This window comes from Phaseolus vulgaris, chromosome 3, assembly GCF_000499845.2.
Source record: "Phaseolus vulgaris cultivar G19833 chromosome 3, P. vulgaris v2.0, whole genome shotgun sequence".
Classification (NCBI taxonomy): Eukaryota; Viridiplantae; Streptophyta; class Magnoliopsida; order Fabales; family Fabaceae; genus Phaseolus; species Phaseolus vulgaris.
The window spans coordinates 17196586-17220816 of NC_023757.2; the positions used below are offsets into that span (position 1 = coordinate 17196586).

At 37.4% G+C, this 24231-nt stretch overlaps 3 protein-coding genes across 3 annotated transcripts; 2 read left to right on the forward strand and 1 right to left on the reverse strand.

The window, feature by feature from the left end:
• The first annotated feature begins 3420 nt into the window (after window positions 1-3420).
• On the forward strand, window positions 3421-5109 carry LOC137839247 (uncharacterized). The gene is made up of 3 exons (XM_068648369.1): window positions 3421-4602; window positions 4716-4907; window positions 4987-5109. Exons 1-3 carry the CDS (start codon window positions 3421-3423, stop codon window positions 5107-5109), a joined length of 1497 nt encoding a protein of 498 aa, XP_068504470.1.
• An 8519-nt stretch (window positions 5110-13628) lies between these two features.
• LOC137806817 (subtilisin-like protease SBT5.4) lies at window positions 13629-18529 on the reverse strand. The gene is given in 13 exon segments (XM_068607116.1): window positions 13629-13853; window positions 13855-14315; window positions 14593-14791; window positions 14793-14807; window positions 15087-15201; window positions 15329-15574; window positions 15675-15769; window positions 15944-16487; window positions 16958-17063; window positions 17776-17943; window positions 18029-18126; window positions 18194-18303; window positions 18431-18529. Coding segments are annotated over 13 exon segments (2331 nt in total). The 3' UTR covers window positions 13629-13778.
• A 1880-nt stretch (window positions 18530-20409) lies between these two features.
• Window positions 20410-21864, forward strand: LOC137839248 (uncharacterized). Its single transcript, XM_068648370.1, has 2 exons — window positions 20410-20662; window positions 21365-21864. The coding sequence occupies exons 1-2, from the start codon at window positions 20410-20412 to the stop codon at window positions 21862-21864; spliced, it is 753 nt and encodes a 250-aa protein (XP_068504471.1).
• Window positions 21865-24231: the final 2367 nt, after the last annotated feature.

Sequence of the window (24231 nt, forward strand, 5' to 3'; positions counted from 1 at the left end):
TTATTAAAAATTTTTGAAGTGTTTGGAAAAGACTTTAGAGTTTGAAAATTTGAAAATTTAAAATTTAAAATTTTTGAAAATATAAAATTTAAAATTTTAAAAAAATAAGAAATGACACAATGTACATAATAATGAAATAAAATAAATATTGATATAAAGATAAAATAGGAAAAAAATTGAGGAAAGTTAAAAGTCCCCTTTATATATAGGTATAGATATATTAAAAAAAATTCTCTGTAAATATTTTTAAGTATATGTACTTTTTTTCTAATTTAATCTTATGTCAATATTTTATTTTATTATTTTTTTGGTTATTTTTTTTTTAGTTAATAAAGTAGTTATTAGTTTTTTAAGATTTTAATAAAATAGGCAGATTCTTCCTGCACCAACCAGATCATTTTAAACTACACCCAATATACATAAAGAAAAAGACTAAAATACCCTTAATGAAATGAAAATTAGGATTTTTTAAAATGTGCACCCAACCCACATAAAGAAAAAGACTAAAATACCCTTAATGAAATGAAAATTATGGTTTTTTAAAATGTGCACCCAACCCACATCCAATTCACCCAACCCAACAGCATTGCACCCTTTTTTTTGTGATCACTGTGAGGAGGCAACGCGCGGAGAAGACGGTGAGGCAGCGCGCCGAGAAGGAGACGAAGCCACTGGAGAAGGATTGAAGCCGCCGGAGAAGAAGACAAAGCCACCAGAGAAGGATTGAAGTCGTCGGAGAAGGATTGAAGCCACCAGAGGTAGTTGGTAAAAAGGTTCTGTGACATATATAGGTAGAGTCTGCAGCCAATATGAATAAATATGCAACTTTTGCCCAATTTTCATTGGCGATGTAAAATTAATATTGGAACCATTATCACTACTACTACAACTAGTTTTTGCAAGCAAAATAGTAATGAACAACATATATCATATCCTGTACTTATCTAATAAACTAAAAATGATTTGGAAGCTAAAATTAATTTGTAACTAGTATGTATCTCTGCGTTGCATCCAGTCCAGATTTGCTTTAGTAATATATCCCTCACTTGCTTAACAGAATGCAGTCTCAGGAGCTTGGATGTGTAGGAGTAAGAAGTTATGTTGTAAAACAAATTTTTTTGTCTTAGATTCAAATTCAATCAAACTTTCAGGTCTGTCTGGTGCCCTAGATGCGAAGTTTATGAAGGAGAAACTTCATCTTTGCACTTTGGAGGGTGCTATATACAGATGTAAATGAATCAGAGGAAACCACTAGTCATGTGTGATACTGATCTTTGAAAGAGACTTTGCATACTTCAGCTTCACCATGCTATATACACTTTTGGTTCAACTTTTTTTGTTTTGTTTCAGATCTTAAAAAAATTATTTTCATATGATTTTGTAGGAAACAAGCTCCGGAAAATTATGAAAGCATGAAAAATAAACAGACACTTTTTCTCATAAGCAATTTATTCCACATTACATTAAACACTGAAGCCTTAAAATGGTTCATTTTATTTGAGATGAAATCTCTTACTAGATTTTTTTTTATGAAAATGGATGTCTATTTAAGTATGCATATTACAATTTGAAGATCAAAGCTTCTTCGTAAATTAATAAGTGTTATGCAATCTTTATTTTTTATTTTATTTATTTTTTTGGAATGAAGCTTCTATATTTTAATAATTTTATTAAATATTTGATATATATAAAATAAAATAAAAATAATAATTAATAATTAATAATAAAAATAATAATTGATATATTTATAAAAATAAATAATAATAATTAATTAATTTAATTTATATTCATTATTATTATTATTTAATATTATTATTTTATAAATTAATTCTAAATATGATTTTTATTCTAATATTCTAATATTTAAATATTCATATTATTAATATTAATATTTTTTTTATTATAATATATATATATATATATATATATATATATTTACAATATATATATATTTATTATTATATTATATAATTATATTATATTATTATAATTAATTATTTTAATAATAATAATAATAATTGTTATTATATATATATAACCAAAAGTTCGTAAGTCAAATATGAGTTTTGGATAAACTTATCCAGAAGTATATTTTGTATTCTAGATATGAATATCCAGAATGATTTTATGTGTTCCAGATTTCAAATTGCGGAAGGATATTGTGAAACTTACGGATTTGTATATTTGAAAGCTAACGTTATGTTGTTTTTTTTCAGCATTGCCAATGGATACAACTGACTCATACATGGGAATTTCAGGGAAGATTGATGTGTGGGATGGATTAGATGATGTTGATCTGGAGCAGTCAATAACGTATAACGCGTTAGATAATGAACATAGAGCACATGAGTGTAGTGAGGTGTTTACTACAAATAAGGTAAGGTAAATGTTAGGCGTGTGAACCTTATTGTTTATGAATGATTTTAAATTTTGGCATCTATTATTGTAGGTATTTCATAATCGAGATGAGTTGTTAGAGTGGGCAAGAAGTGTTGGCTATTATTATGGGTTTGTTATTGTTATATTAAGGTCGGATACATGGACGGGGCAACCAGGAAGGATGACATACATATTATTAGGTTGTGAGAGAGGAGGTAAATACAGAAAGTATAAAAAAGACATAGATATCAGTCGAACGGGAAGTAGGAAGTGTGATTGTCCTTTCAGATTGCGAGGCAAACCAGTCTAGGGTGGATGGTTGAATTAATTTGTGGTTATCACAATCATGATTTGGCAGAGACATTGGTAGGTCATCCGTGTGCCGGAAGGTTAAGTGTTGAGGAAAAGGCTATGGTTGAGGATATGATTAAAAATTTAGCGAAGCCAAGAAATATTTTACTAACCAGGAAAGAGAGAAATGAGAAGAATGTCACGACAATAAAGCAAGTTTATAATGCAATGAGTGTTCACTGAAGATCACAACGAGGTCATAGAACAGAAATGCAACAATTCATGTTGTTACTAGAGCGAGACATGTATGTGCATTGATGTAGGTGTGAAGAGGTGTCGAATGTTGTGCAAGATATATTTTGGACACACCCAGATTCAGTAAAGCTAGTGAACTTGTTTAACATTGTCATATTGATGGATAGTACGTACAAAACGAACAAGTATAGGATGCCATTACTTGAGGTTGTTGGGATTACATCAACTGGTTTGACTTTTTCCGTTGCATTTTGTTTACTAGCAGCAGAAAAGGAAAATAATTTTTTGTGGGCCCTTGACAGACTTAAAGGGTTGTTTTTTAGAGTTAATTCATATCCTAGGGTGGTGGTATGTGATAGAGATATTGCCTTAATGAATGCAATTAGAATCGTTTTTCCTGAAGCTTATAATTTGCTTTGCCGATTTCACATTGATAAAAATGTGAAAGCAAAATGTAAAATGTTGGTGCATCCAAGAGAGGCATGAGATCAAGTAATGCAGTCTTGGAGATCTATTGTGGATTGTGATATTGTTGAGGCCTTTGAAGATCGTGTCAATGCATTTCAAGTTGTGTGTTCTCCATGGCCTGTATTTGTTGATTATGTGATGGCTACATGGTTACGTCCACATAAATTAAAATTTGTTAAGGCATGGACAGATAAGGTGATGCACTTAGGAAACACAACAAGTAATAGGGTTGAGGCGACACATTGGAGCCTAAAGAGAGTTCTTCAAAATTCCATGGGGGATTTATGTTTCTGCTGGGATTCGATCAACAAGATTATTATTTTACAACATAATGCAATCAAAGCTTCATTCCAAAAGAGTCTGCATGTGGTCGGACATCGGTTTAAGGTTACAACTTACAAAAAATTGTTGGGTTTTGTGTCTAAATATGCTTTGAACCTGATTGCTGAAGAACTTGATAGGGTTAAATCTGTGGGATTTGATAAAAATAGTTGTGATGGATGTACTCTTACATGTACTCATGGTCTTCCTTGTGCGTGTCAATTGGCTTCGTTTGGTGCAGGTAGCATACCACTTAAATCAGTACATGTCCTGTGGACTCGATTAAGCTTTGATGATATTGCAGCAGAACAATGTTCATATGAGTTGTCAATTGACAAAGAGTTTGAGGTGATCACGAAGCGGTTCAAAGAGTTGGACGTTGCAGGTAAGGTTAACATCAAAACTAAATTGCAAGAGATTGCCTTTCCAGAGAAGACATCTATTTACGCACCACATGATAAGGTCAAAACAAAAGGTGCTGTGAAGATGGCTCGTCCTACCAAATTCATGAGATCAACTAAGCGAATCCCTTCTTATTTTGAACATGTGGATTTCTTACACTCACAACATGATAGTTGTTCGAGTAAAAAATCTACTGAAGGACACTTACCACAAATTCTACCAGCACAATCCATTCCTTTGCTTGATCAGTTCCCTGTAGGATATCATCCATACATTGTTTATGTTGTCGACGTTAAGGCTGATGGCCATTGTGGGTACCGTGCTGTTCCTGCCGAATTGAGCATGGGAGAGGAGTCACAGGTTGTTGTTCGAATGAATTTGTTAAAAGAACTAAGTGAATGGAGACAAGAATATGTTGAACTGTTTGGCGGTGATGAACGATATGAATACTTGAAGAAGTCACTTCTAGTTGACCACATGTCTATGGTATCAACCACTAACACCATTTCATTTGTACTTTGCATTTCTTCATTTAACTCACTTCGCCATTTGTACTTTGCATTTCCTCATTTAACTCACTTCGCCATTTGTACTTGCAGGCAGGAGCAGATAAGTGGATGACAATTCCAGACATGGGATACGTTATTGCTAATCGGTATAATGTCATTTTCGTTTCATTGTCCATGATACAATCATTGAGTATTTTTCCTTTAAGAACCCAAGCACCAAGTAAATTCACTCATCACCAAATAATTGCAATTGGGCACGTCCACGAAAATCATTTTGTCCAGGTATACCCTAAACGAATAAAAAAAGTAAGTCATAATGTTAACTTAAAAGTTATGTAACTTATATTTATAACTTTTATAGGTGAAGCTAAAAGATGGTTGTCCAATTCCACCAACAGATATACTGTGGGCATCACATCGTTATCCCACGGCCCAATCTTGGTCAACATACTACACTAGTCGATACAAGTTTATACACAAATAATGTCCATTAGACGATATTTCTAATATTAACATTTGTAATACATATTTAATGTTTATGTTTTAGTATGTTTAGTTTCTTTTGATACATGTATTCACTACATTTCTATTGCATATACGCGTTTATGGAACTATCATATACAATTACAGATGACACAATCCATCACACACAATGGTGTCTACAAATGCCAAAATTCGGAACACATTAGGGATGACAAAATCCGGAACACATAATGATGCCTAGGGATGACAAAAAATTAATAATATTGTAAATATATATATATTATAATAATAAAAAATATATTAATATTAATAATATGAATATGAATATTTAAACATGAGAATAACAATAATCTTTAAAATTAATTAATAAAATAATAATATTAATTAAATAATAATAATAATAATGAACATAAATTAAATAAATTAATTATTATTATTTATTTTATTTTATATATATCAAATATTATTAATTATTATTTTTATTTTATTTTATATATATCAAATATTTAAAATATAGAAGCTTCATTCCAAAAAAAAAAAAATTAACAATAAAAAATAAAGATTGCATAACTCTTGTCAATTTAAGCTTTGATCTTAAAAATGTGATTTGTGATATCCATAAATAGACATTCATCTTCATAAAAAACTTAGTCTGAGATTTCATCTCAAATAAAATGAACCCTTTTTGACTTCAGTGTTTAATGTGGAATAAATTGCTTCTAAACAAAAATGTGTGCTTATTTTTCATGCTATCAAAATTTTTTGGAAGAGCTTGTTTCCTACAAAATCATATGAAGATAACTTTTTTAAGATCTGGAAAAAAAAAAGTTAAACCAAAAGTGTATATAGCATGTACAAATATAGGATTTTGAACTGAAACACTGGTGAAGCTGAAGCAAACCTGGGTGCAGCGCACATATACATACTAGTTACTTTAGCTTCCAAATCACTTTTAGTTTATTAGATAAGCACGTGATATAATCTATGTTGTTCATTACTATTTTGCTTGCAAAAATTAGTTGTAGTTGTGATCACAGAAAAAAGGGTGCAATGCTGTTGGGTTGGGTGAATTAGATGTGGGTTGGGTGCACATTTAAAAAAATCCTAATTTTTATTTCATTAAGGGTATTTTAGTCTTTTTCTTTATATATATTGGGTGTAGTTTAAAATGATCTGGTGCAGGAAGAATCTGCCATAAAATATCTATAAAAAATAATTGATAGAGTAGTTACAAAAAAAAAAATTGAATTCAAATAAATTAATTGATAGGGTAGTTACAGAACAATTTTTTTGAATTTAAACAAAACAGTTAATAAGTAATTATGAAACATTTTTTAAAATTTAAATAAAATAATTAAGAGTAGTTGATAGAGGAGTTAAGAGATAAAAAAATTTAAATTTTTAAATTTTAATATAAATTGTGAATTTTAAATTTTAGTATAGATGGAAAAAAAATAGCGTAAATGAAAAATATCTTTTGAAAATATTTTGCAAAATGTGAAAATAAATATATAAAATATGATAATATTTTTTTTAAAAATTATCTAGATGACAAAAAAATTAAAATATCTTTCTTTCAAAGGCTTGAATAAAATCAAAATTAAAAGCATAATTAGATAAAAGAAAATCAACAGAAACAGAAAAAATGGAAAGAGAGAAACAAAAACTAACATTTTATATTCACATCAGAAGAATAACAATGGAGTTTTTTTTTTAGTGTTCAGTATATCCTTCTCTCAAAACTTTCTAATGCACCTTCCCTTTTCTTCCTAATCCCTCCTTTCTCATATACTAACCCCTCTCACTTCCACATACGCAATTTTATCGGGTACGTTTTTTTCTCTTTCAATTTTTTATTCAATGAACAAAGCCCTACAATTCTTATTTGTTTGTTTTTCTTTAATAGTTCTATTTGTTTGTGTTTTGTGTGAGCAAAATAAAAAATAAAAGTAAAATCAGACATTGCATTTTCATATTCTACTTTATAATTGAAAAACAACACTTATTGAATGGTTTCGTGGTTTTGGAACGATGAAAGTACAACTTCTGGTAATTTGAATATGAAAATAGAAAGTTTGATGGGATAAAAGTGAAGATGAATGGAAGAAAAAAATAATACAATTGTACAATGCTCCTGAACAAACCTCACTTTGTAATGTTTAATTTTGAATTTAAAGTAGTTTTATCTATTAGTATCTCTTTGAGATATAAAATTTAAACTGTTCACAAAATGAAAAATAAAATAAGATGAAAAACAACACTTACTGATTGGTTTCGTGGTTCTGGAACGGAAGTGGTTCGAAGTGGTTCTGGAACGGAAGTGGTTCGAAGTTGTTCAGGAATGGAAGTGATTCGAAGTTGTTCTGGAACGGAAGTGGTTCGAAGTTGTTCTGGAACAAATGATCGGGAGAAAAAGATGAGAGAAAGTTTGATGGGATAAAAGTGAAGATGATTTGGAGAAAAATATGATAGAAAGTTTGATGGGATAAAAGTGAGAATGAACAGGAGAAAAAAAAATGATAGAAAGTTTGATGGGATAAAAGTGAAGATGAACGGGATAAAAAGATGCAATTGTACCATGCTCCCGAACAAACCTCACTTTACAAATATTTAGTTTTAAATTTAAACTCTTTGAGATATAAAATTTAAACTCTTCACAAAATAACAAATAAAATAAGATATAAAGATAAGGATAAAATTTAAATAAAATAAGATGGTAGTTAAGAGGGGAATCCCCTTTATATATAAGTATAAATTTTATAAAATGTTATTTAAAATAGTTAAGCAACATTTTTTCAAATATTTTGTGTCAGAAAAAAAATAAACTTTACATGTACAACAATTAAAAACAGTTGCCTATAATTATTTTAAACAATATTTTTTTATTCATTAACATATAACCGTGATTTAAAGTGAAAAATCTTATAGTAAAAATTATTACTCAGTCAGCCACGTCATAGATCCATCACGGTATATCCGTATATGTTTGCTTAATAAACTTACTCTAGTGTATGTATTAAAAGATACGGATACCAGAGTTATAGAAGGATCATAATATTAATTGGGTGTCTTTTCTAATTATTCATTATTTCTCTTTTAATAGAAGAAAATAATTTGGTGTCTTTTCTAATTATCAGTTGTTTTTCTTTATAGAGATGAATAACCTTTATTTTGTCTTTGTGTGTTAGTTATGATTCTAGTATTTAATTATTGATTATTTTCCTCTTTAGTTAAACCTAGAATTAGTGTACTACTTGTATATATTGAGACCATTTATTTTGATTTTAATAACAAGAAAAAGAGATATTCATTCTCATATCCTTTACCTTCCTTTTACTCTTTTATTCATCTCTGTTCTATTTCATAATATGGTATCAGAGCTCTGGTTGCTACATTTATGTATGGGTGAAGTTGTTGATCACTCACAAGATCTTTGTTGACCTTACCATGTTAGTTCATCAGATAATTCATTCTTGAATAGAGTTTACCCTCTCATTACACAACAAGAGAGACAAGTTTTTGGTGATCAATCCAAACAATGATTGCTACTAGCAAAGGAGGTTATAAAAATAATGCTACGACCTATGGCATGGATGGTGGATATGGAAGAGAATATACTTCCAAAATTTGCAGTTATTGTGGAAAAACAGGGCATACCATTGATACATGCTATAAAAAGCGTGGTTTTCCACCTCATTTCAAATTTAAAAATCAGAACCATCATCAGAGTCATGCAACCTTTCACAATACAAATTTTAACAATAATGAGCAGAATCATGAAGGTTCAAAATCAGAAGTAGAGTCTCAACAAATTGGTTTTACTCCTGAGCAGTATCAAACATTGTTAGCTCTTTTACAACAGGTCAAATCCCAGTGACAATGTTTCTAGTCAAGTCTTTGTTATTCCTTCCAACATGACAACACAAACTGGTAATAACTCTATTTCTTCTTTTAGTTCTTGGATTATTGATAGTGGTGCTACTTATCACATTTGTTCATCCTTAACTTACTTCACTTCATATCATCAACATGATCCTATTTATGTCAAATTACCAAATGGAAATCAAGTCATTGCCAATTATTCTGGAAGTGTTTTTCTCAATCAAAATCATGTTATAACAATGTTTTGTATATTCCTTGTTTCACTTTTAATCTTCTTTCAGTAACAAAATTGATTGATAGATTATCTTGTGTTCTTACCTTTGATTCTAATGGTTGTCACATTCAAGCCAAAAAAATCCTTGAAAATAATTGGTTATGTTAAGATGCAAGATAGACTTTATATACTCAGGATCCCATCTTACCAGAAATTTCAAATTAAACCCCTTGAATCTACACACATCATCAATATTGTTAATGTCAGTGCTAGTGATCTAGAAACCCTTTGGCACTTTCGATTAGGTCATATTTCAAATAAATGTATTGATGTTATCAAGAATAAATTTCCTTTTGTTAAATATAACAAATCTTTTGTTTGTGATGTTTGTCATTTTGCAAAGCAAAAAAGACTTTCTTTTCCTATTAGTACATCTAAATAAATAAAAAAATGTTTTGATTTGATTCATGTAGATGTTTGGGGACCATACTCAATACCATCAATTCATGGTCATAAATATTTCTTGACCATAGTTGATGACTATTCGAGGTACACATGGATTTTTCTTTTGAAACAAAAATCTGAAGTTGTTAAGGTTTTGGAAAATTTTGTTATTTTTGTTCAAACACAGTTTGAGACAATAATAAAAATAATAAGAAGTGATAATGGAATTGAATTTTTCATGACTAATTTTTTTGTCAGTAAAGGAATAATACATCAAACAACATGTGTCAATACTCCACAACAAAATAGTATAGTTGAAAGGAAACATGATCATTTATTAGATGTAGCAAGAGTTCTTATGATACAATCTCATTTACCCAAAATTTATTGGTCATATTTTGTGATACATGTTGCGCATATTATAAACATGCTTCCCACACCTGTTTTAAACTATTCTTCTCCTCATGAAATGTTTTTCCAAACAGATGCAGATTTTAATGGATTAAAGGTGTTTGGTTCTTTACGTTATGCTAGCACTTTGTCAACAAATAGAAGAAAATTTGATCAAAGAGCATCAAAATGTGTTTTTATTGGTTTTCCAAGGGAGACAAAAGGATATATTTTGTTGAATATTCAATCAAGAGAAATTTTTGTGTTTAGGGATGTTGTCTTTTATGAACATGTTTTTCCATACCAAAGGGTTCAAGATACTAGTAATGAAACTAACCGTCCTGACATTGATGATCAAATTTTGTTTGTTGAAGATCAATATGTCTTAAGTAAGCCATCACAAGCCATTCTTGCACCTTGTGATAATACACCTTGTGATAATGTTGAAAATAGCAGTGATAATAATTATGAGTCACAAATTGAGGTTTCAAAAGTAGATTGTTCCATATAGACCAAAACCTCAATGAAAATCATGATATAGAGCAAAGTTCTGAATCAAATCCATTTGTCCAAATGAGCACAAGAATAAAAAAACCACCTGAGTATTTAAAGGATTATCATTGTAAGTTAAATATCCTTTGAATTTTGTTTTGTCTTATAGAAATTTATCACCTTCTTACAAATCTTTTGTTATGTCTCTTTCTTCACATGTTAAGCCAAACACTTATTCTGAAGCTGTGAAACATGACTGTTGGAGAAAAGCTATACAATGTGAGATATCTGCTTTAAAGTCAAATCAAACTTGGGAGACTGCTCTTCTGCCTAAGAACAAAGCTGCCATAGGTTGCAAATGGGTATTCAAAATAAAATATAAGGCTAATGGGACAATTGAAAGGTATAAGGCAAGGTTAGTGACAAAGGGATATACACAAAAAGAAGGCATTGACTACCTTGATACTTTCTCCCCAGTAGCAAAGATGACCACCATAAGGTTGCTTCTTTCTTTAACTTCTATTTATAATTGGGAATTGAAACAATTAGACATAAACAATGCCTTTTTACATGGAGATTTGAAAGAAGATGTATACATGGTTGCTCCTCCTGGATTGACTTCTATTCCACCAGGAAAAATTTGTAAACTAAAAAAAGCTTTATATGGCCTTAAGCAAGCCAACAGAGAATGGTTTGCCAAAATGTCATCATTTTTGCTTTCTATGGGATATACTTAATCTATGAATGATCATTCCTTGTTCATTAATTCTTCTGAAGGATCTTTTACAACATTATTGGTATATGTGGATGATATAATATTGGCAGGAAATGATAAAGAAGAGATTGCTTGAATCAAACAAGCCTTAAATTAGACATTCAAGATTAAAGATCTTGGGAATTTAAGATATTTTTTTGGTTTAGAAGTAGCAAGAAGTAAGACAAGAATAATGGTAAATCAAAAGAAATATGCATTGGAATTATTAACAGATATTCAAGCCTACAGAAGATTGATTGGAAGGCTTATGTATCTCACTAATACCCGACCTGACATAACATTTTCTGTGCAACAACTTTCTCAGTTTCTTGATAAGCCTACAATTGCTCACTATAATGCAACGATTAGAATTCTCAGATATATCAAAGGGGTTCCAAGTCTTGGTCTATTTTTCTCTTCCACTACCTCAGTTCATCTCAAAGCCTTTTGTGATGGTGATTGGGGCACCTGCAGTGAAATTCAATGGCTAACTTATCTTCTTCAAAATTTCAAAGTTCCTTATACTGTGACAATGACTCAGCAAGATATATTGCAGCAAATCCAGTGTTTCACGAGCGTATAAAACATATAGAAATAGATTGTCACGTGTTCCGGGAAAAATTAAAGAAGGGTCTCATCCATTTGCTTCCCATTTTCACCACAGAGCAATTGACTGATATTTATACCAAAGCTTTAAGTCCTCAATCTTTTAAGAATATTTGGCGGGTATTAAAGGATACAGATAACAGAGTTATAGAAGGATCTTAAAATTAATTAGGTGTCTTTTCTAATTATCCATGGTTTCTCTCTTTATAGAAGAAAATAATTTGGTGTCTTTTCTAATTATCAGTTGTTTCTCTTTATAGAGATGAATAACTTTATTTTGTCTTTGTGTGTTATGATTCTAGTATTTAATTTTTGATTCTTTCCCTCTTTAGTTAAACCTAGAATGAGTGTATTACTTGTATATATTCAGACCATTTGTTTTGATTTTAATAACAAGAAAATGAGATATTCTCTACCTTCCTTTACTCTTTTATTAATCTTTGTTCTATTTCATAATAGTATGCAATAAATATATATACACACATACTAATGTTGAGTTGTATTGACAAAGATAACAAACAAACATTTATTTATTTATTTAGTTCTCACAAATGAGTACCTAATCACTAGAAAATGATGGAAACTAACAATTCCATCTTATTTGTTAGACCTTTTCCCAATCTCCTAATGATATATACATAGAAAAGAATGAAGGAGAATATGAAAAAAAGGATGTCATCCTAATTATGTCTGATCCGATCGGTCATCGGTAGTCGATGACGTCAGCAGAAGATAACCACGTGGACCACTCGCAGGGTGACACGTGGACCAGGTGACAGATAGATCAGGGTGAACGTGATCGGTTGTCACTAACCAAGTGACCACCGACAGATCAGGCGGCAGAGAAGTCAGGGGACAGATCACCCAGAACGGTGATCGGTGGTCAGTAACCAAGTGGCCACCAACAGACCAGTTCCCAGATGAACGCCTGGGGGCAGAACGCGAGAAGCAATAGAGCGCCGATCAGTTATCGGGTGCATGTCATCGGGGTCTCGTGTTACACGCAGTTAAACTGGGACTGAGGTTCCCAGCGAGAGCGTTACGCATGGACCTCGCATGAGCACATCTCAGGGAATCGTGCACGAGAGTGGCCTGAGGGAGCTAGTAAACCGGTCAGTGATTGGTGATTCCCTCAACCCATTACGTGCGTGACACCGTGAAGGGTAAGCCGTTTACGCAGAGAGCAACGTTTGGTGAGTGTGCCTAGACCAGCCACACCTGGCATTCTCCTGAGAGTATGCGATTTACCCAGATGGAAGAAATATGCTAAGTTACTCCGCAAGGGAATAACTTAGGCGCACAAAGAGAAGCGTTGGAGCCCTTCAAGTAGTGACATGTGTATGGTCAGATGTGAGTCGCATGCCTCCACGTGTCATCATCTGAGAAGGGCGCGGTCCAGATAAAGGTGCACTCCGTACCGCTAAAGGTACAGATAAGCGCAGCCAAGCGCAGAGACGCGCGGACACGCACAGACACTCGCACTCCACTGATTCTGGAGGTACGTTGTCTCAGAAAGCATAACAGGGTTCTGACACATGCCAGAGGGGCATAACAGAATTCTGTTAGGCCCAGATACAGAGGGAGGCATAAAAGAGAATCGGGGTGAGATTCAAAAGGGAAGAGAATAGAAAAAAAAAAGAGAGCAAGAGTTTACACACACACTATTAGTTTTTCTCATTGGTGGTTCTGTGATCTAACTTGATCGTCGGAGTGCAAACGGCCGCTAGAGGCGCCGTCTGTGTGTTTTGCAGGTCGCGTTTGGAGATCCTAGAGAAGGTTCTGAGGGTGATTTTGCAGATAACACAGTCGCGTAGACGGGGCAGAGAGTGCAACGAAGCGATTCCTCCACGCGCAAGTCGTCGGCAGGATCAATGTCTAATCACATATTCTACCCTCTAATTCCACCAACTACAATTGGACTCCTCACTTGATGTTTCCCATCAGACCAAGTTATGCCTCCAAAATGTTATAGCCTCACCCGGTCTTGTTACTTTCAGTGTCAACTTATAGCTCTTCTCTTCCCCAATTTTGTCAAATTTCAACACATTAGGCTCCACAGAGATGGAAAGGCCTGCTGGTACTCTAAGACTTGCAGTGTAAGTGCCTGGTGACCCAACATTTTTCACCCTCCGTGTGAAACTAGCTGAGCCATAAAGTTTTGGTATTGTCATTGTAGGGTAGTTGAAATCCAGGATGTCTATTATATCAGGGCAACGATAATGTGCACCAGAGAACGTCTTTATCTGAGTCTGGTTATAGCCAGAGATACAAAGAAAGTTTAGGTAATCATTCATGGTTAACTCATACACCAACCCGGGATCCATGGCACGATTTGGTCTGATGTGGCCAGACCCATATGCAAATGGCGTTGCCTTACCATTATTCCCATCAAGCATCGGCTTGCCAGTGTTGTCCCTTGTCCTGGCTGAAACATGACATTTTCCACAACAAAAATTTATGTAAATATGTGCCACAATAAAAGATAAAGGACAAAACTTAGATAACTCTGATTTTAGTTCTCACTCCTACAACATGTGTAACAGCTATCTATGTTACTTTGTATTATCATAGAATTTCTTAAAGAAGTGTTGTCCTAAAGAGAAAAAAACAGCAAGGAATTGTATAAATAAACCAAATGGACCTCATAATAAGATTATGAAGTATAGTGATAAAACAATATTCTAAAGCTCTTAGTTAATTACCAGTTGTCATTATTGCAGATTTAATAGCTGCTGGACTCCAAGTAGGATAGAGAGTCCGGAGAAGGCCAACAACTCCAGCCACATGAGGACAAGACATGGATGTTCCAGACATGGTGATAAAAGGAACCCTGCGCTTGTCAAAATTCAATTCGGTTGGGCTGACAGCTCCTGAGTAGGCAGCAATAATGTTCACACCTGGAAGCGGTGACATCAGGCTGGAGATATAAAAAGGGGATGCAGAAGAAAAAGAAACCAGGAATTAATCTAAAACCACAAGTTACAAAAGACTTACTGAAAAAAGAAACAAAATACTTGAAAGTGACTCATGAATTTGAAGGTTTTATCTCGACAATCCTCATTATATATAAATATTTGCATGCAGATTAATGAAGTAAAAGTCCCTAGTCTAATAATTTTTTTTAAAAAAAGCTAGGGAATGTATCTAACTTTTGTGCAAATTTGAAAGGAACTACATAATGGACAAATGGGCAAACCTTAAGGATCTCTGGGGTGACTAGGTTGGGCCCTCTTGAGGAGAAAGCTGTCATGACTGGGGCAGGCTTTGTCCGCAACTTGGTCTCGGGTGGTTCAATATATCCTAGTGGATTCCTGCATGATAACATTATTAATAGCCATTAAAGATGTTGACGGAACAATAGTTATGTGGGGTTTGCATTAAGAGAGAAGAGAGATGGTAGAGTATGTTTGAAAGTGAGGGAGGGAGCGAAAGAGTTACTTAGTTGAGTTCACGTAGGCATAGACAGCAAGACCATCTTTATAAGTAACTTGTGATGCAGGAAGGAGATGAGGATCAGCAATAAGCTCATTGCCACTTAACTCGTCATTACAAAGAATCATCCCAGCTGCACCAGCCTCCAAAGCAACCAGACTCTTTTCCACTCTTGGATTGATACCTCTAAGGCAAACCAATATTTTGCCCCTCGCCTTTTCAGGGTCAATTGTTCCTCGTATACACAGAGTACTACATACACAGGGACAAGCGTGTTAATCACATCAATCATGTTGTACTTTCAAAATCACTACATATAATAAATTTTGGAAAAGTTTTAAACAAGCGTTACGCGTTTTCAACTGATTCCTTGGCCAATTTTGCTTCTGCAGCTTTGATAAGTGGGTAAAACTTGGATTCCGGCATAGCTTTGGCAAGGCTTGCTCCCTGATAACCAAGGATTGAAGTTTTTAATTAAAATTGGACAAACAAAGTGAGATGAATTAAGTTGTTGATTGAAAAATTCCCGTTCAAGACATTCATAATTTGTCATATACACATTATTTTCTCTATCAACTACTAAAAGCACTTACTTTACTATAAAGAAACAGAAATATATACCTTGAAGCGTTGTCCATTGTGGAGTTGAATAACAGTGTCAAACTCTCTGTCCAACGTGCTTGCACTAACTGTTACTATCCAAGGTGCAACATTAGCGACAGTTCCAGGCGAAGGTCCGGAATTTCCAGCAGAACATACAACAGGAATGCTCTTCATGTTAGCATGAAAGGCCCCGATTGCTATACCATCCTCAAAGTAATCCGAAGCAAGCCCTCCAAGAGAGAGGGAGAGAACATCAACCCCATCATGTATGGCCATGTCTAAGCCTGCCATGATATCAGCATCAAAGCATTCATTGCCTTCAAATGGTGGCCAGCACACCTTGTAAGAAGCAACCCGGGCCTTAGGAGAGCCACCTTCGGCAGTTCCATTTCCAAAGCCAAACACATTGGCTCCAGGAACAAAGGTCCCTCCTATTGTTGACAGTGTGTGAGATCCATGACCCTCATAGTCTCGTGCTGTGTTCAGTGTCCTGTTAAATTTTGCTATTCCTCCCAAATAGGCAAGATAACCTTTGTTGAAGTACCTTGCCCCTATAAGCTTCCTGCATATATTATCAGAACGTAACACTATTCAATTTTTTTCATTGCACTAATGTTCTGTTTTTAACAAACAACTGCACCATAATTGATACACATTCAGGTACATTCAACGAAAGCCAGTTATAGCTGCATTTTATCTGGATTTTTCTCATTTGAAGGACATTAACAAAAGGCAATTTTTTATTAAGACATTGTTTTTTTTTTTCATTCTCTGTCATTTTTCTTGCATTAATTATATTATATTGACATACAACTCGAACATGACTACCTCCAAGCATAAAACAATTAGCAGATAATTTTTAAACAGATAACTATCATTAATGCCGTCCCTTGTCATCCCTATTTATAAATGCTATAATTATCAGGATTTAATACATCTAATTTAACAACGGATTTTTTTTTATTAAATTATAAATAGGAAAATTGTGGTTGAAACCGATAAAAACACGGGTAAAAGAAAGAACTTGATCACCTGTTGCAACGGAAGCCGGTGATATCATGTTGACAAGTTCCTTTCCACCGTGATGGAATGGGTCCCATCCCCTCATCTCCAAAGCTCGGAGATTCTGGCCATACACCTACAACACACAAGTTTTAATCAGACTTTATGAAAACAATAGCCCAAATGCATTTCAACAGATATGAAAAAAATAAGAGAAGGAGAAAAAGAAAAGGAAGAAATGAGTAGTTGTGATGAAACACTGGGAAAATTGTTTAGGCACTCTATTTGGGTAATGCGGTATCCCAACAACATTATGCATAATAAATAAGAAGGCATGAATTATTAAAACGTGGTTAATTGGATAGTTAGAAAGTTACAATAAAAAACACAAAGTGCTACTTGAGAAAACATCATGGGTCGACCGTGATTTGTCACACATGAAAAGGATCCACGCCAAAGTGATTTCCACGGCTGCAACAAGACAGATGATGCTTTTGACAAGTGGATAGTGATTGCACATTTTTCAATATTTAAAAATAAAAATAAAAGAAATGCATGTGGCAATACCACAGTGACAGACAACTGAGAAAGTTACGGTACTTTAATTACTCAGCAGCTCACAAGAAAGAAAGAACAGATAGGAAACAGGACCTCTCGAAATTTTAACTCTTGATACGTAAGAAATCCCTGCTTTGTGTTGGTGTGATGCCAATACCATAACACATTCTAGTCAAAATCCCTTTACATGATCTAATGGTAATATATGCACATGACATGAGTGAGTTGGGACTCGGGACAGGAAAGGTGAAAATTTACAATAGCTGAGGCAAGCAAGGGAGGAATATTACCAGTGTCAAGATGCGCAATAATAGTATCTTCACCATATCTGGCTTTTCAGAACACTGAATCGGAGGGAACTACCCCATCAACCCTTTCCATGTCCATGAATTCCCATGAATGAGTAGTGTGTAGTTTTCTTCCTTTGTTTAAGAAAACTGACACAACCTCTGGATGTTCTGCATTAAACACACAAAAGTAACTTTGTTAATTAAGGATGGGATTTCATTTCTGAACCATGTCTTGTTTTGCTGGCATTCTTACCTGCAATGTCAGCCGCTTCTTCCTCTTCCAGCATGGCAGCAAAGCCATTGATGTGCCTTGTGTAAGAGTATATCATTGCCTCTTTTGCTTTCTCAAAGCTGCATCACAACGTTAATTTAGAGGAGTTTGCACTGAGGATTGAAGGAACATTCATTTAGTGTGTACCTTCCAACATAGGAATGAAGGAACTCATGATGAGCTTGTGTAACTAGATCAAAATCAGCATATGTGGCTCCTTCACCATGCTCATGGGATCCCATGTAGACTATGTAAGACTATTTTTTTTTAAGAAAAAAGAAAGAACTTGAGCCATTAGTCAACTTTAAAACCAAATGGATGAGTGGGTTAGCACAAAAATTGTTAAGCAACCAACTCACAAAGTGTTGAAGAAAGAATAGTGACATAAAGCAAACCTTTTTTTATTGCAAAAGCAGGAGCATGAAAAACAGAAAAGAGAATGAAGGAGAGTAAGAGGAAAACTGAATGCTTTCCGGACAACATTTTACACTGAGTCATCTTTATTACGAGAATGCAGGAACATGAATTGAAAAGTGAAGAAGAGAAGGTGAATGAAGTAGAGAAAGAGTAAAACAGGACAGGTTAACAAGTAGAGCATATATGGACAACTTGCTCCACTATACAACTCTTCATTTATAATATAAAAAAAGGGTATTTTTGTCATTTCATATAAAAGTTGAAATTTTAGGTGATCCTGCCGACAACTCGAGCATGGAAGAATTGCCTTGTCGCTTGCTTGACCCGCCTCTGGCAACTATGCTATCTGCAGGAACACTCTTAGAACCTCCTCCTTGGGAACTCCGAACGCAACCTGCAAACACACAGACAGCGCCTCCAGCGGCCGTTTGCACTCTGACGCTCAAGTTAGATCACAGAATCACTAGAAAATAATGTGTGTAAAAAACAGTGTGTGTATTTCTCTCTGATTCCCTTTTTATCCCCCTCTGTGTCTGTGCCTAACAGAATTCTGCTACGCTGTCCTCTGCGCGTGTCAGAATTCTGTTATGCTTTTGTACGAAAACGTACCACAGTCAGGGTCGTGGGTGTCTGGGTTTTCTGTCTGTACCTTTCACGACAAGGAGTGCACCTTTATCTGGGTCGTGCCCCTCTCAGACAGTGACACGTGGAGGCATGCAACTCGCATCTAACCATTCACGTGCCTCCACCTGAAGGGCTCTAGCGCATCTCTTGTGCGCCTAAGTTATTCCCTTGCGGAGTAACTTAGCGCGTTTCTTCCATCTGGGTGAAATTGCACATTCCCAAGAGAACGCCAGGTGTGGCTGGACTAGGCACACTCACCAAGCATTGCTCTCTGCATACACGATTTCCCCTTCACGATGCCATGCACGTAATGGGTTGAGAGAGTAACCAATCACTGACCGGTTTGCTAACTCCCTCAGGCCACTCTCGTGCACGACTATACCGACGAGGAGCTCTTCTTTCTCTGAGGTATGATCATGCGAGGTCCATGCGTAACGCTCTCACTGGGAATCTCAGTCCCAGTTTAACTGCGCGTAACACGAAACCCCGATGACCATGCACCCGATGACTGATCGGTACTCTATTGCTTCTCGCATTCTCCCCCGGGTGTTTATCTTGGAACTGATCTGTCGGTGGCCACTCGGTTACTGACCATCGATAACCATACCGGGTGATCTCCTCCCTGATTTCTCTGCCACCTGATCCACGTGTCACCCTGCGAGTGGTCCACGTGGTTATCTGCTGCTGACGTCATCGACTACCGATGACCGACCGGATCACAAGCCCCCTAGTCTCGAGCTGTGAACTCGTTCTCAGCGAAGAGACTAAGTGGTCGCGCTCTTGGTCCACGTGGCAAGCGGGGCCGCATCACGTGCCACCTCACGTGTCGCCCTTTAACGTTACAACTTCCTTTCTTAATCTTGCGTCACGTGGCCGCATCAACGGCCAGCGTGGAGTGCCGCTAGCGCTTCCCTTATTCAAATAGGCGCGCGTTTTCACTGTTTCATCATCTTCTTCAACACTCTCAGGCTCACTTCGAATTCCCTCTCTGCGCGCCCATCTTCCTTCAAGCTTTCTACCTCCAAACCTTTCGCGATCACTCAAAGGTATGGTTTTTCTTCTTCCTTGGTCTATTTAGGCTCTTTTCACCGATTGCATTCGTCCCTTTCATTATCATTCATTCATCTTCTCTGTTTTTCCTCTTCTCGACCCGCGCTAGGGTTTTCGCGCCCCTCACTCTGCTTTCTGCTTCTCCCTCTTCCTCTTTTTCGCCTGGACATCTCTTTCTTCTTCCCTTCCTCTGTTTTTCAACGAACCATTCATCATTTCTTCTTTTTCCATTCCTCTGACCCTTCATTTTTCTCCATTGCAGTTATCTCGCAATGGCCCGCTTAAAACAAATCGCTCGAATCGTCGCTTCGTCTTCTGGTGCACAGCCTTCAACAAGTGCACCGGCGCCGCCACCACCCGATGCTACCTCCTACCATGACAACGCCAGGGTTTACGACTGGGCTCCCTTGACGTTGCTGGCCGAAACCTCCACCCTACTACCGCAGGGTCACCTCACATCCCTTCTGAGCAACGACCCAGACGAGCCTTCTTGCGCCGTCGACAGGGAAAACGACTTTAATATCTGTATACGCATTCCTCCTCGAGGGATGCCCATCTGTGCGGATGACAGGGCCACCAATGGGGTGCCCTTCACCTTCGTCTACTCCGCCATCTTCAAGAGGTTGAAGTTGCGCCTACCCTTCACCTTTTTCGAGAAGGAGCTGATGATGGAGTTGAACGTCGCACCCTGCCAACTCCATCCAAATGCCTGGGCTTTCATCCAGGCATTTGAGATTCTCTGCAATTACTTCGGGCTTAACGCCTTCGTGGATGTGTTTATCTACTTCTTCGAGGCGAAGAACCCTAGGGACAGGTCCTGGGTTAGTCTGAATGGGGTTGCTGGACGGGTGCTCTTGGGCCTGTATCAGCAATCCTTCAAAGATTGGAAAGGCAGGTTCTACATGATATCTGCCACCCCACGAAGTCCAACATTGCTCGAGGGGTACCCCCTCTACTGGGTTCCTGGGGTTGAGTTCAAGAAACCCCGGGGTCTCGAAGCCATGGCCCCCTACGAGCGCGAGCTATGTGGGCTGTTCCTGGGGGCCAAGTACAACTTTGCTCTTCTCATCAAACATGAGTTTGATGTGTTGGCTTTGAAAAAATACATAGGTAGGCTCTTCTTCTTTCACCTCTTAAGATACTTGCACATTCTCATGCATGCTTGCATACATTTCGACTCACTTGCATAACTATGCCATCTAACTCTTCTTTTTCCCTTCGATGTAGATACGATGTCAGGGAAGGAAAGGAGGAAAGCTTTGCTGGAGCTTGCCAGACTCAAAGGGGCCAAAGGGACTGGCTCCTCTTCTTCCACCACCGATCCTATCGCCGCTCCTCCTCTCTCGGTCGCGCTAGCTGAAGGCCCCGAGCCAGGAAGGAAGAGAAGAAAGCTGGTGAAGACCTTTCCTTCATCTGCTGCTGCTCCTGCTCCCTCAACCGAAGAGGAAAGCTCAGGCTCTCCTCTCGTGCACCGCAAGAGGAAACTTCCAGCGGTTGGGGGGGTTTCACCTCTTCAGCTTGGGGAGATTGAGGTAGTGGAGATAGAGGAAGGTTCACCCTCGCCTCCTTCTATTCAACCTGCCCCAGTGCCAACAAGCTTTCCCTCTCCTCAACAACTGCCATCCCCAGCTCCTCGATCACCATCTCCTTCCCCAGCAGGCCAACCACTTGGTCAATCCACTCCACCTGCTGGGGGCGATTCTGCTCGCTCGGGGGACCTCTCGTGACGCCACCGCCACCGCCAACCTCCGCCGCTACCGCTGAAGGCGGCGAGGCCAGCTCTCGACCAAGCGGCTCTGGAGCAAGCAATGAGAACTTCAGCCGAGATATTGCCTTGGTCCGACAGCTCATTCGCAGCCGGGAGCTTGTCGAGTGGAACGGGGAGGAGGTGGACATGCACCTGGCGAAGCAGATAGTGCTTTCCCTGGAGTTTTCCACCCAGCACCGCAAGCAGCTAATCATGGAGAAAAGGATCAAGGAGCTTGAGCATGATAAGGAGTCACTGCAAAGTGACTTTGAGGCTGCCCAAGGATCCGTAGAGTTGATGAGGGGTATGGTGGAAAAAGCCAGGGGAGAGTACCTAGCGCAGGTCCAAGAGACCATCAAGACTGAGATCTTGATGGGGCAAGCCATCAATGTCTTGGACTGCGAGGTGGTGGAGTTGCGGGGCAAGGTGACCCACCTGGAGGCCGAGACTTCCTCCCTACGCCAACTGAACTCACAACTGGCGGGGGATCTCGAATCTGCCAGAGAAACGGTCGTTACTGGGGAGAAGAAGCTCGAGGAGGTGGTGAGCAAGCTGTCCGAGGCAAAGGGCCAATTGGAAGAAGCTGCTTCTTCCATTGCTTCCCTTACCACCGAGAAGAATGCTGCGGAGGCCTCCAAGCAAAAGCTCGAAGTGGAGAATGCTGACCTTATGGGCGTGGGCGCTGAAGCCCTTGCTTATGGGTTCGAGCTGGCACTCGAGCATATCAAATGCATTCTCTCGGATCTGGACCTCTCCCAGTTCAGCATTTATCACGAAGTGGTAGATGGAAAACTCATCCCTCCTCCTTGAGCTCTTTCTCTCTTTTTTCTTTGTAAATTTACACTTCTGCACAATTTTTTGTACTTGAACTTGTATAAACTTTGTCGCTTAATATATACTAGTTTCAGACGTATATCTTTCTCTTCGCATTTTCTTAAGCTTTGTCTTTCTCTTTGCACGCGACTAACTGTTAACCAGCTTAGGCTTAGCGCGATCTGCCTTCTTTGATCTTGGCCTCTACTTTGATCACGACTAACAACTCCCTTAGCTTCGTCCTTAACAGTTCTTGTGCACTGCTTTGTACTGGATGACTGACAAGGCATAGTCTGTCTACTAGCTTGTTGTGTAGGAATTTGTTTGGAAAAGTTTCCTCCGACCAGGCAAGACTGATCAGTCACCGTTCTTCAAGCAGCGTACCCACCAACAACTCATCAGTCATCGTTCTTCGGGCAGCGTACCCACCGACAACTCATCAGTCATCGTTCTTTGTACTTCACTTTGCTTCTCTATCGCTCTAGCGCTAAGTGCATAGAGGACATCGATCGTCAGAGGTGATACTTTGTTTGGCGAAACCTGCTCAACTGCGTGAACTCAACAATACTTGAACTTGACCCTCCATGTACCGCCTTTAACTTGAGCAAGTTGTTTAACCTTATAACAAACTTGGCAAACTGTTAACTCAAAATAAACTTGAGCAACTATCAATTCTTCGGCGATGACGTTCAATAAAACTTGTGAACTTAAGGCAACAAACCTTAACATAAAATCACTTACTAGGCAGCAGGTTTTGACTCAAACTAGTATTAAAATACAGTTTACCTGATCTGCCAAGTGAAATCCCCCCTACTTCTGTCATCGCCCGGAACTCTTCTGATCTGGTACTCGCCGCACAACCCCTTCACTGTCTCAACTTTCACGCCATAAGGTTCTGGCGATGTTACCTTTCTTCTTTTCCTGACTTGATCATTGTTCCCTCATCTGGGGATAGAGGCGCCTTTCGGATCTTTCTCTACCTCCCTGAGTTTCAGAACAATGATCTGGTCTTATTGGGTCAACATTGCTGTTTCACTTAAAGGGGGAAAGGCATTTTCCTTCCCTTCCCACCATTTAAGGTCACAAACACCCCTGACCTTTCAGCTCATTTTGCCTGAACTCGCTCAACGGCGAGAAGGACTTTATCTGGTGCCTCTACTTTGCCCAGGGTTTACATCTCCTCTTCCCTGGATGCACTGAGGACTTTTAATCTTGCCTCTATCTGCTGGTGCAGAGAGGTCTTTTAATCTGATCTCGCCTGCACTCGCACAAAGTCGAGGAGGACTTTATCTGGTGCCTCTACTTTGCCCAGGGGTTACATCTCCTCTTCCCTGGATGCACTGAGGACTTTTAATCTGTTCTCGCCTGCACTCGCACAAAGTCGAGGAGGACTTTTATCTCTTTCTCGCCTCAAGACGCGCGAGGGCGTCGAGGTCTTTAATCATTGCTGGTGCCTCCGATCGCCGAAAGACGATGAGGACTTTAAAACTTTAACTGTGCCGCCGATCGCCGAAAAGCGATGGGGACTTTAAAA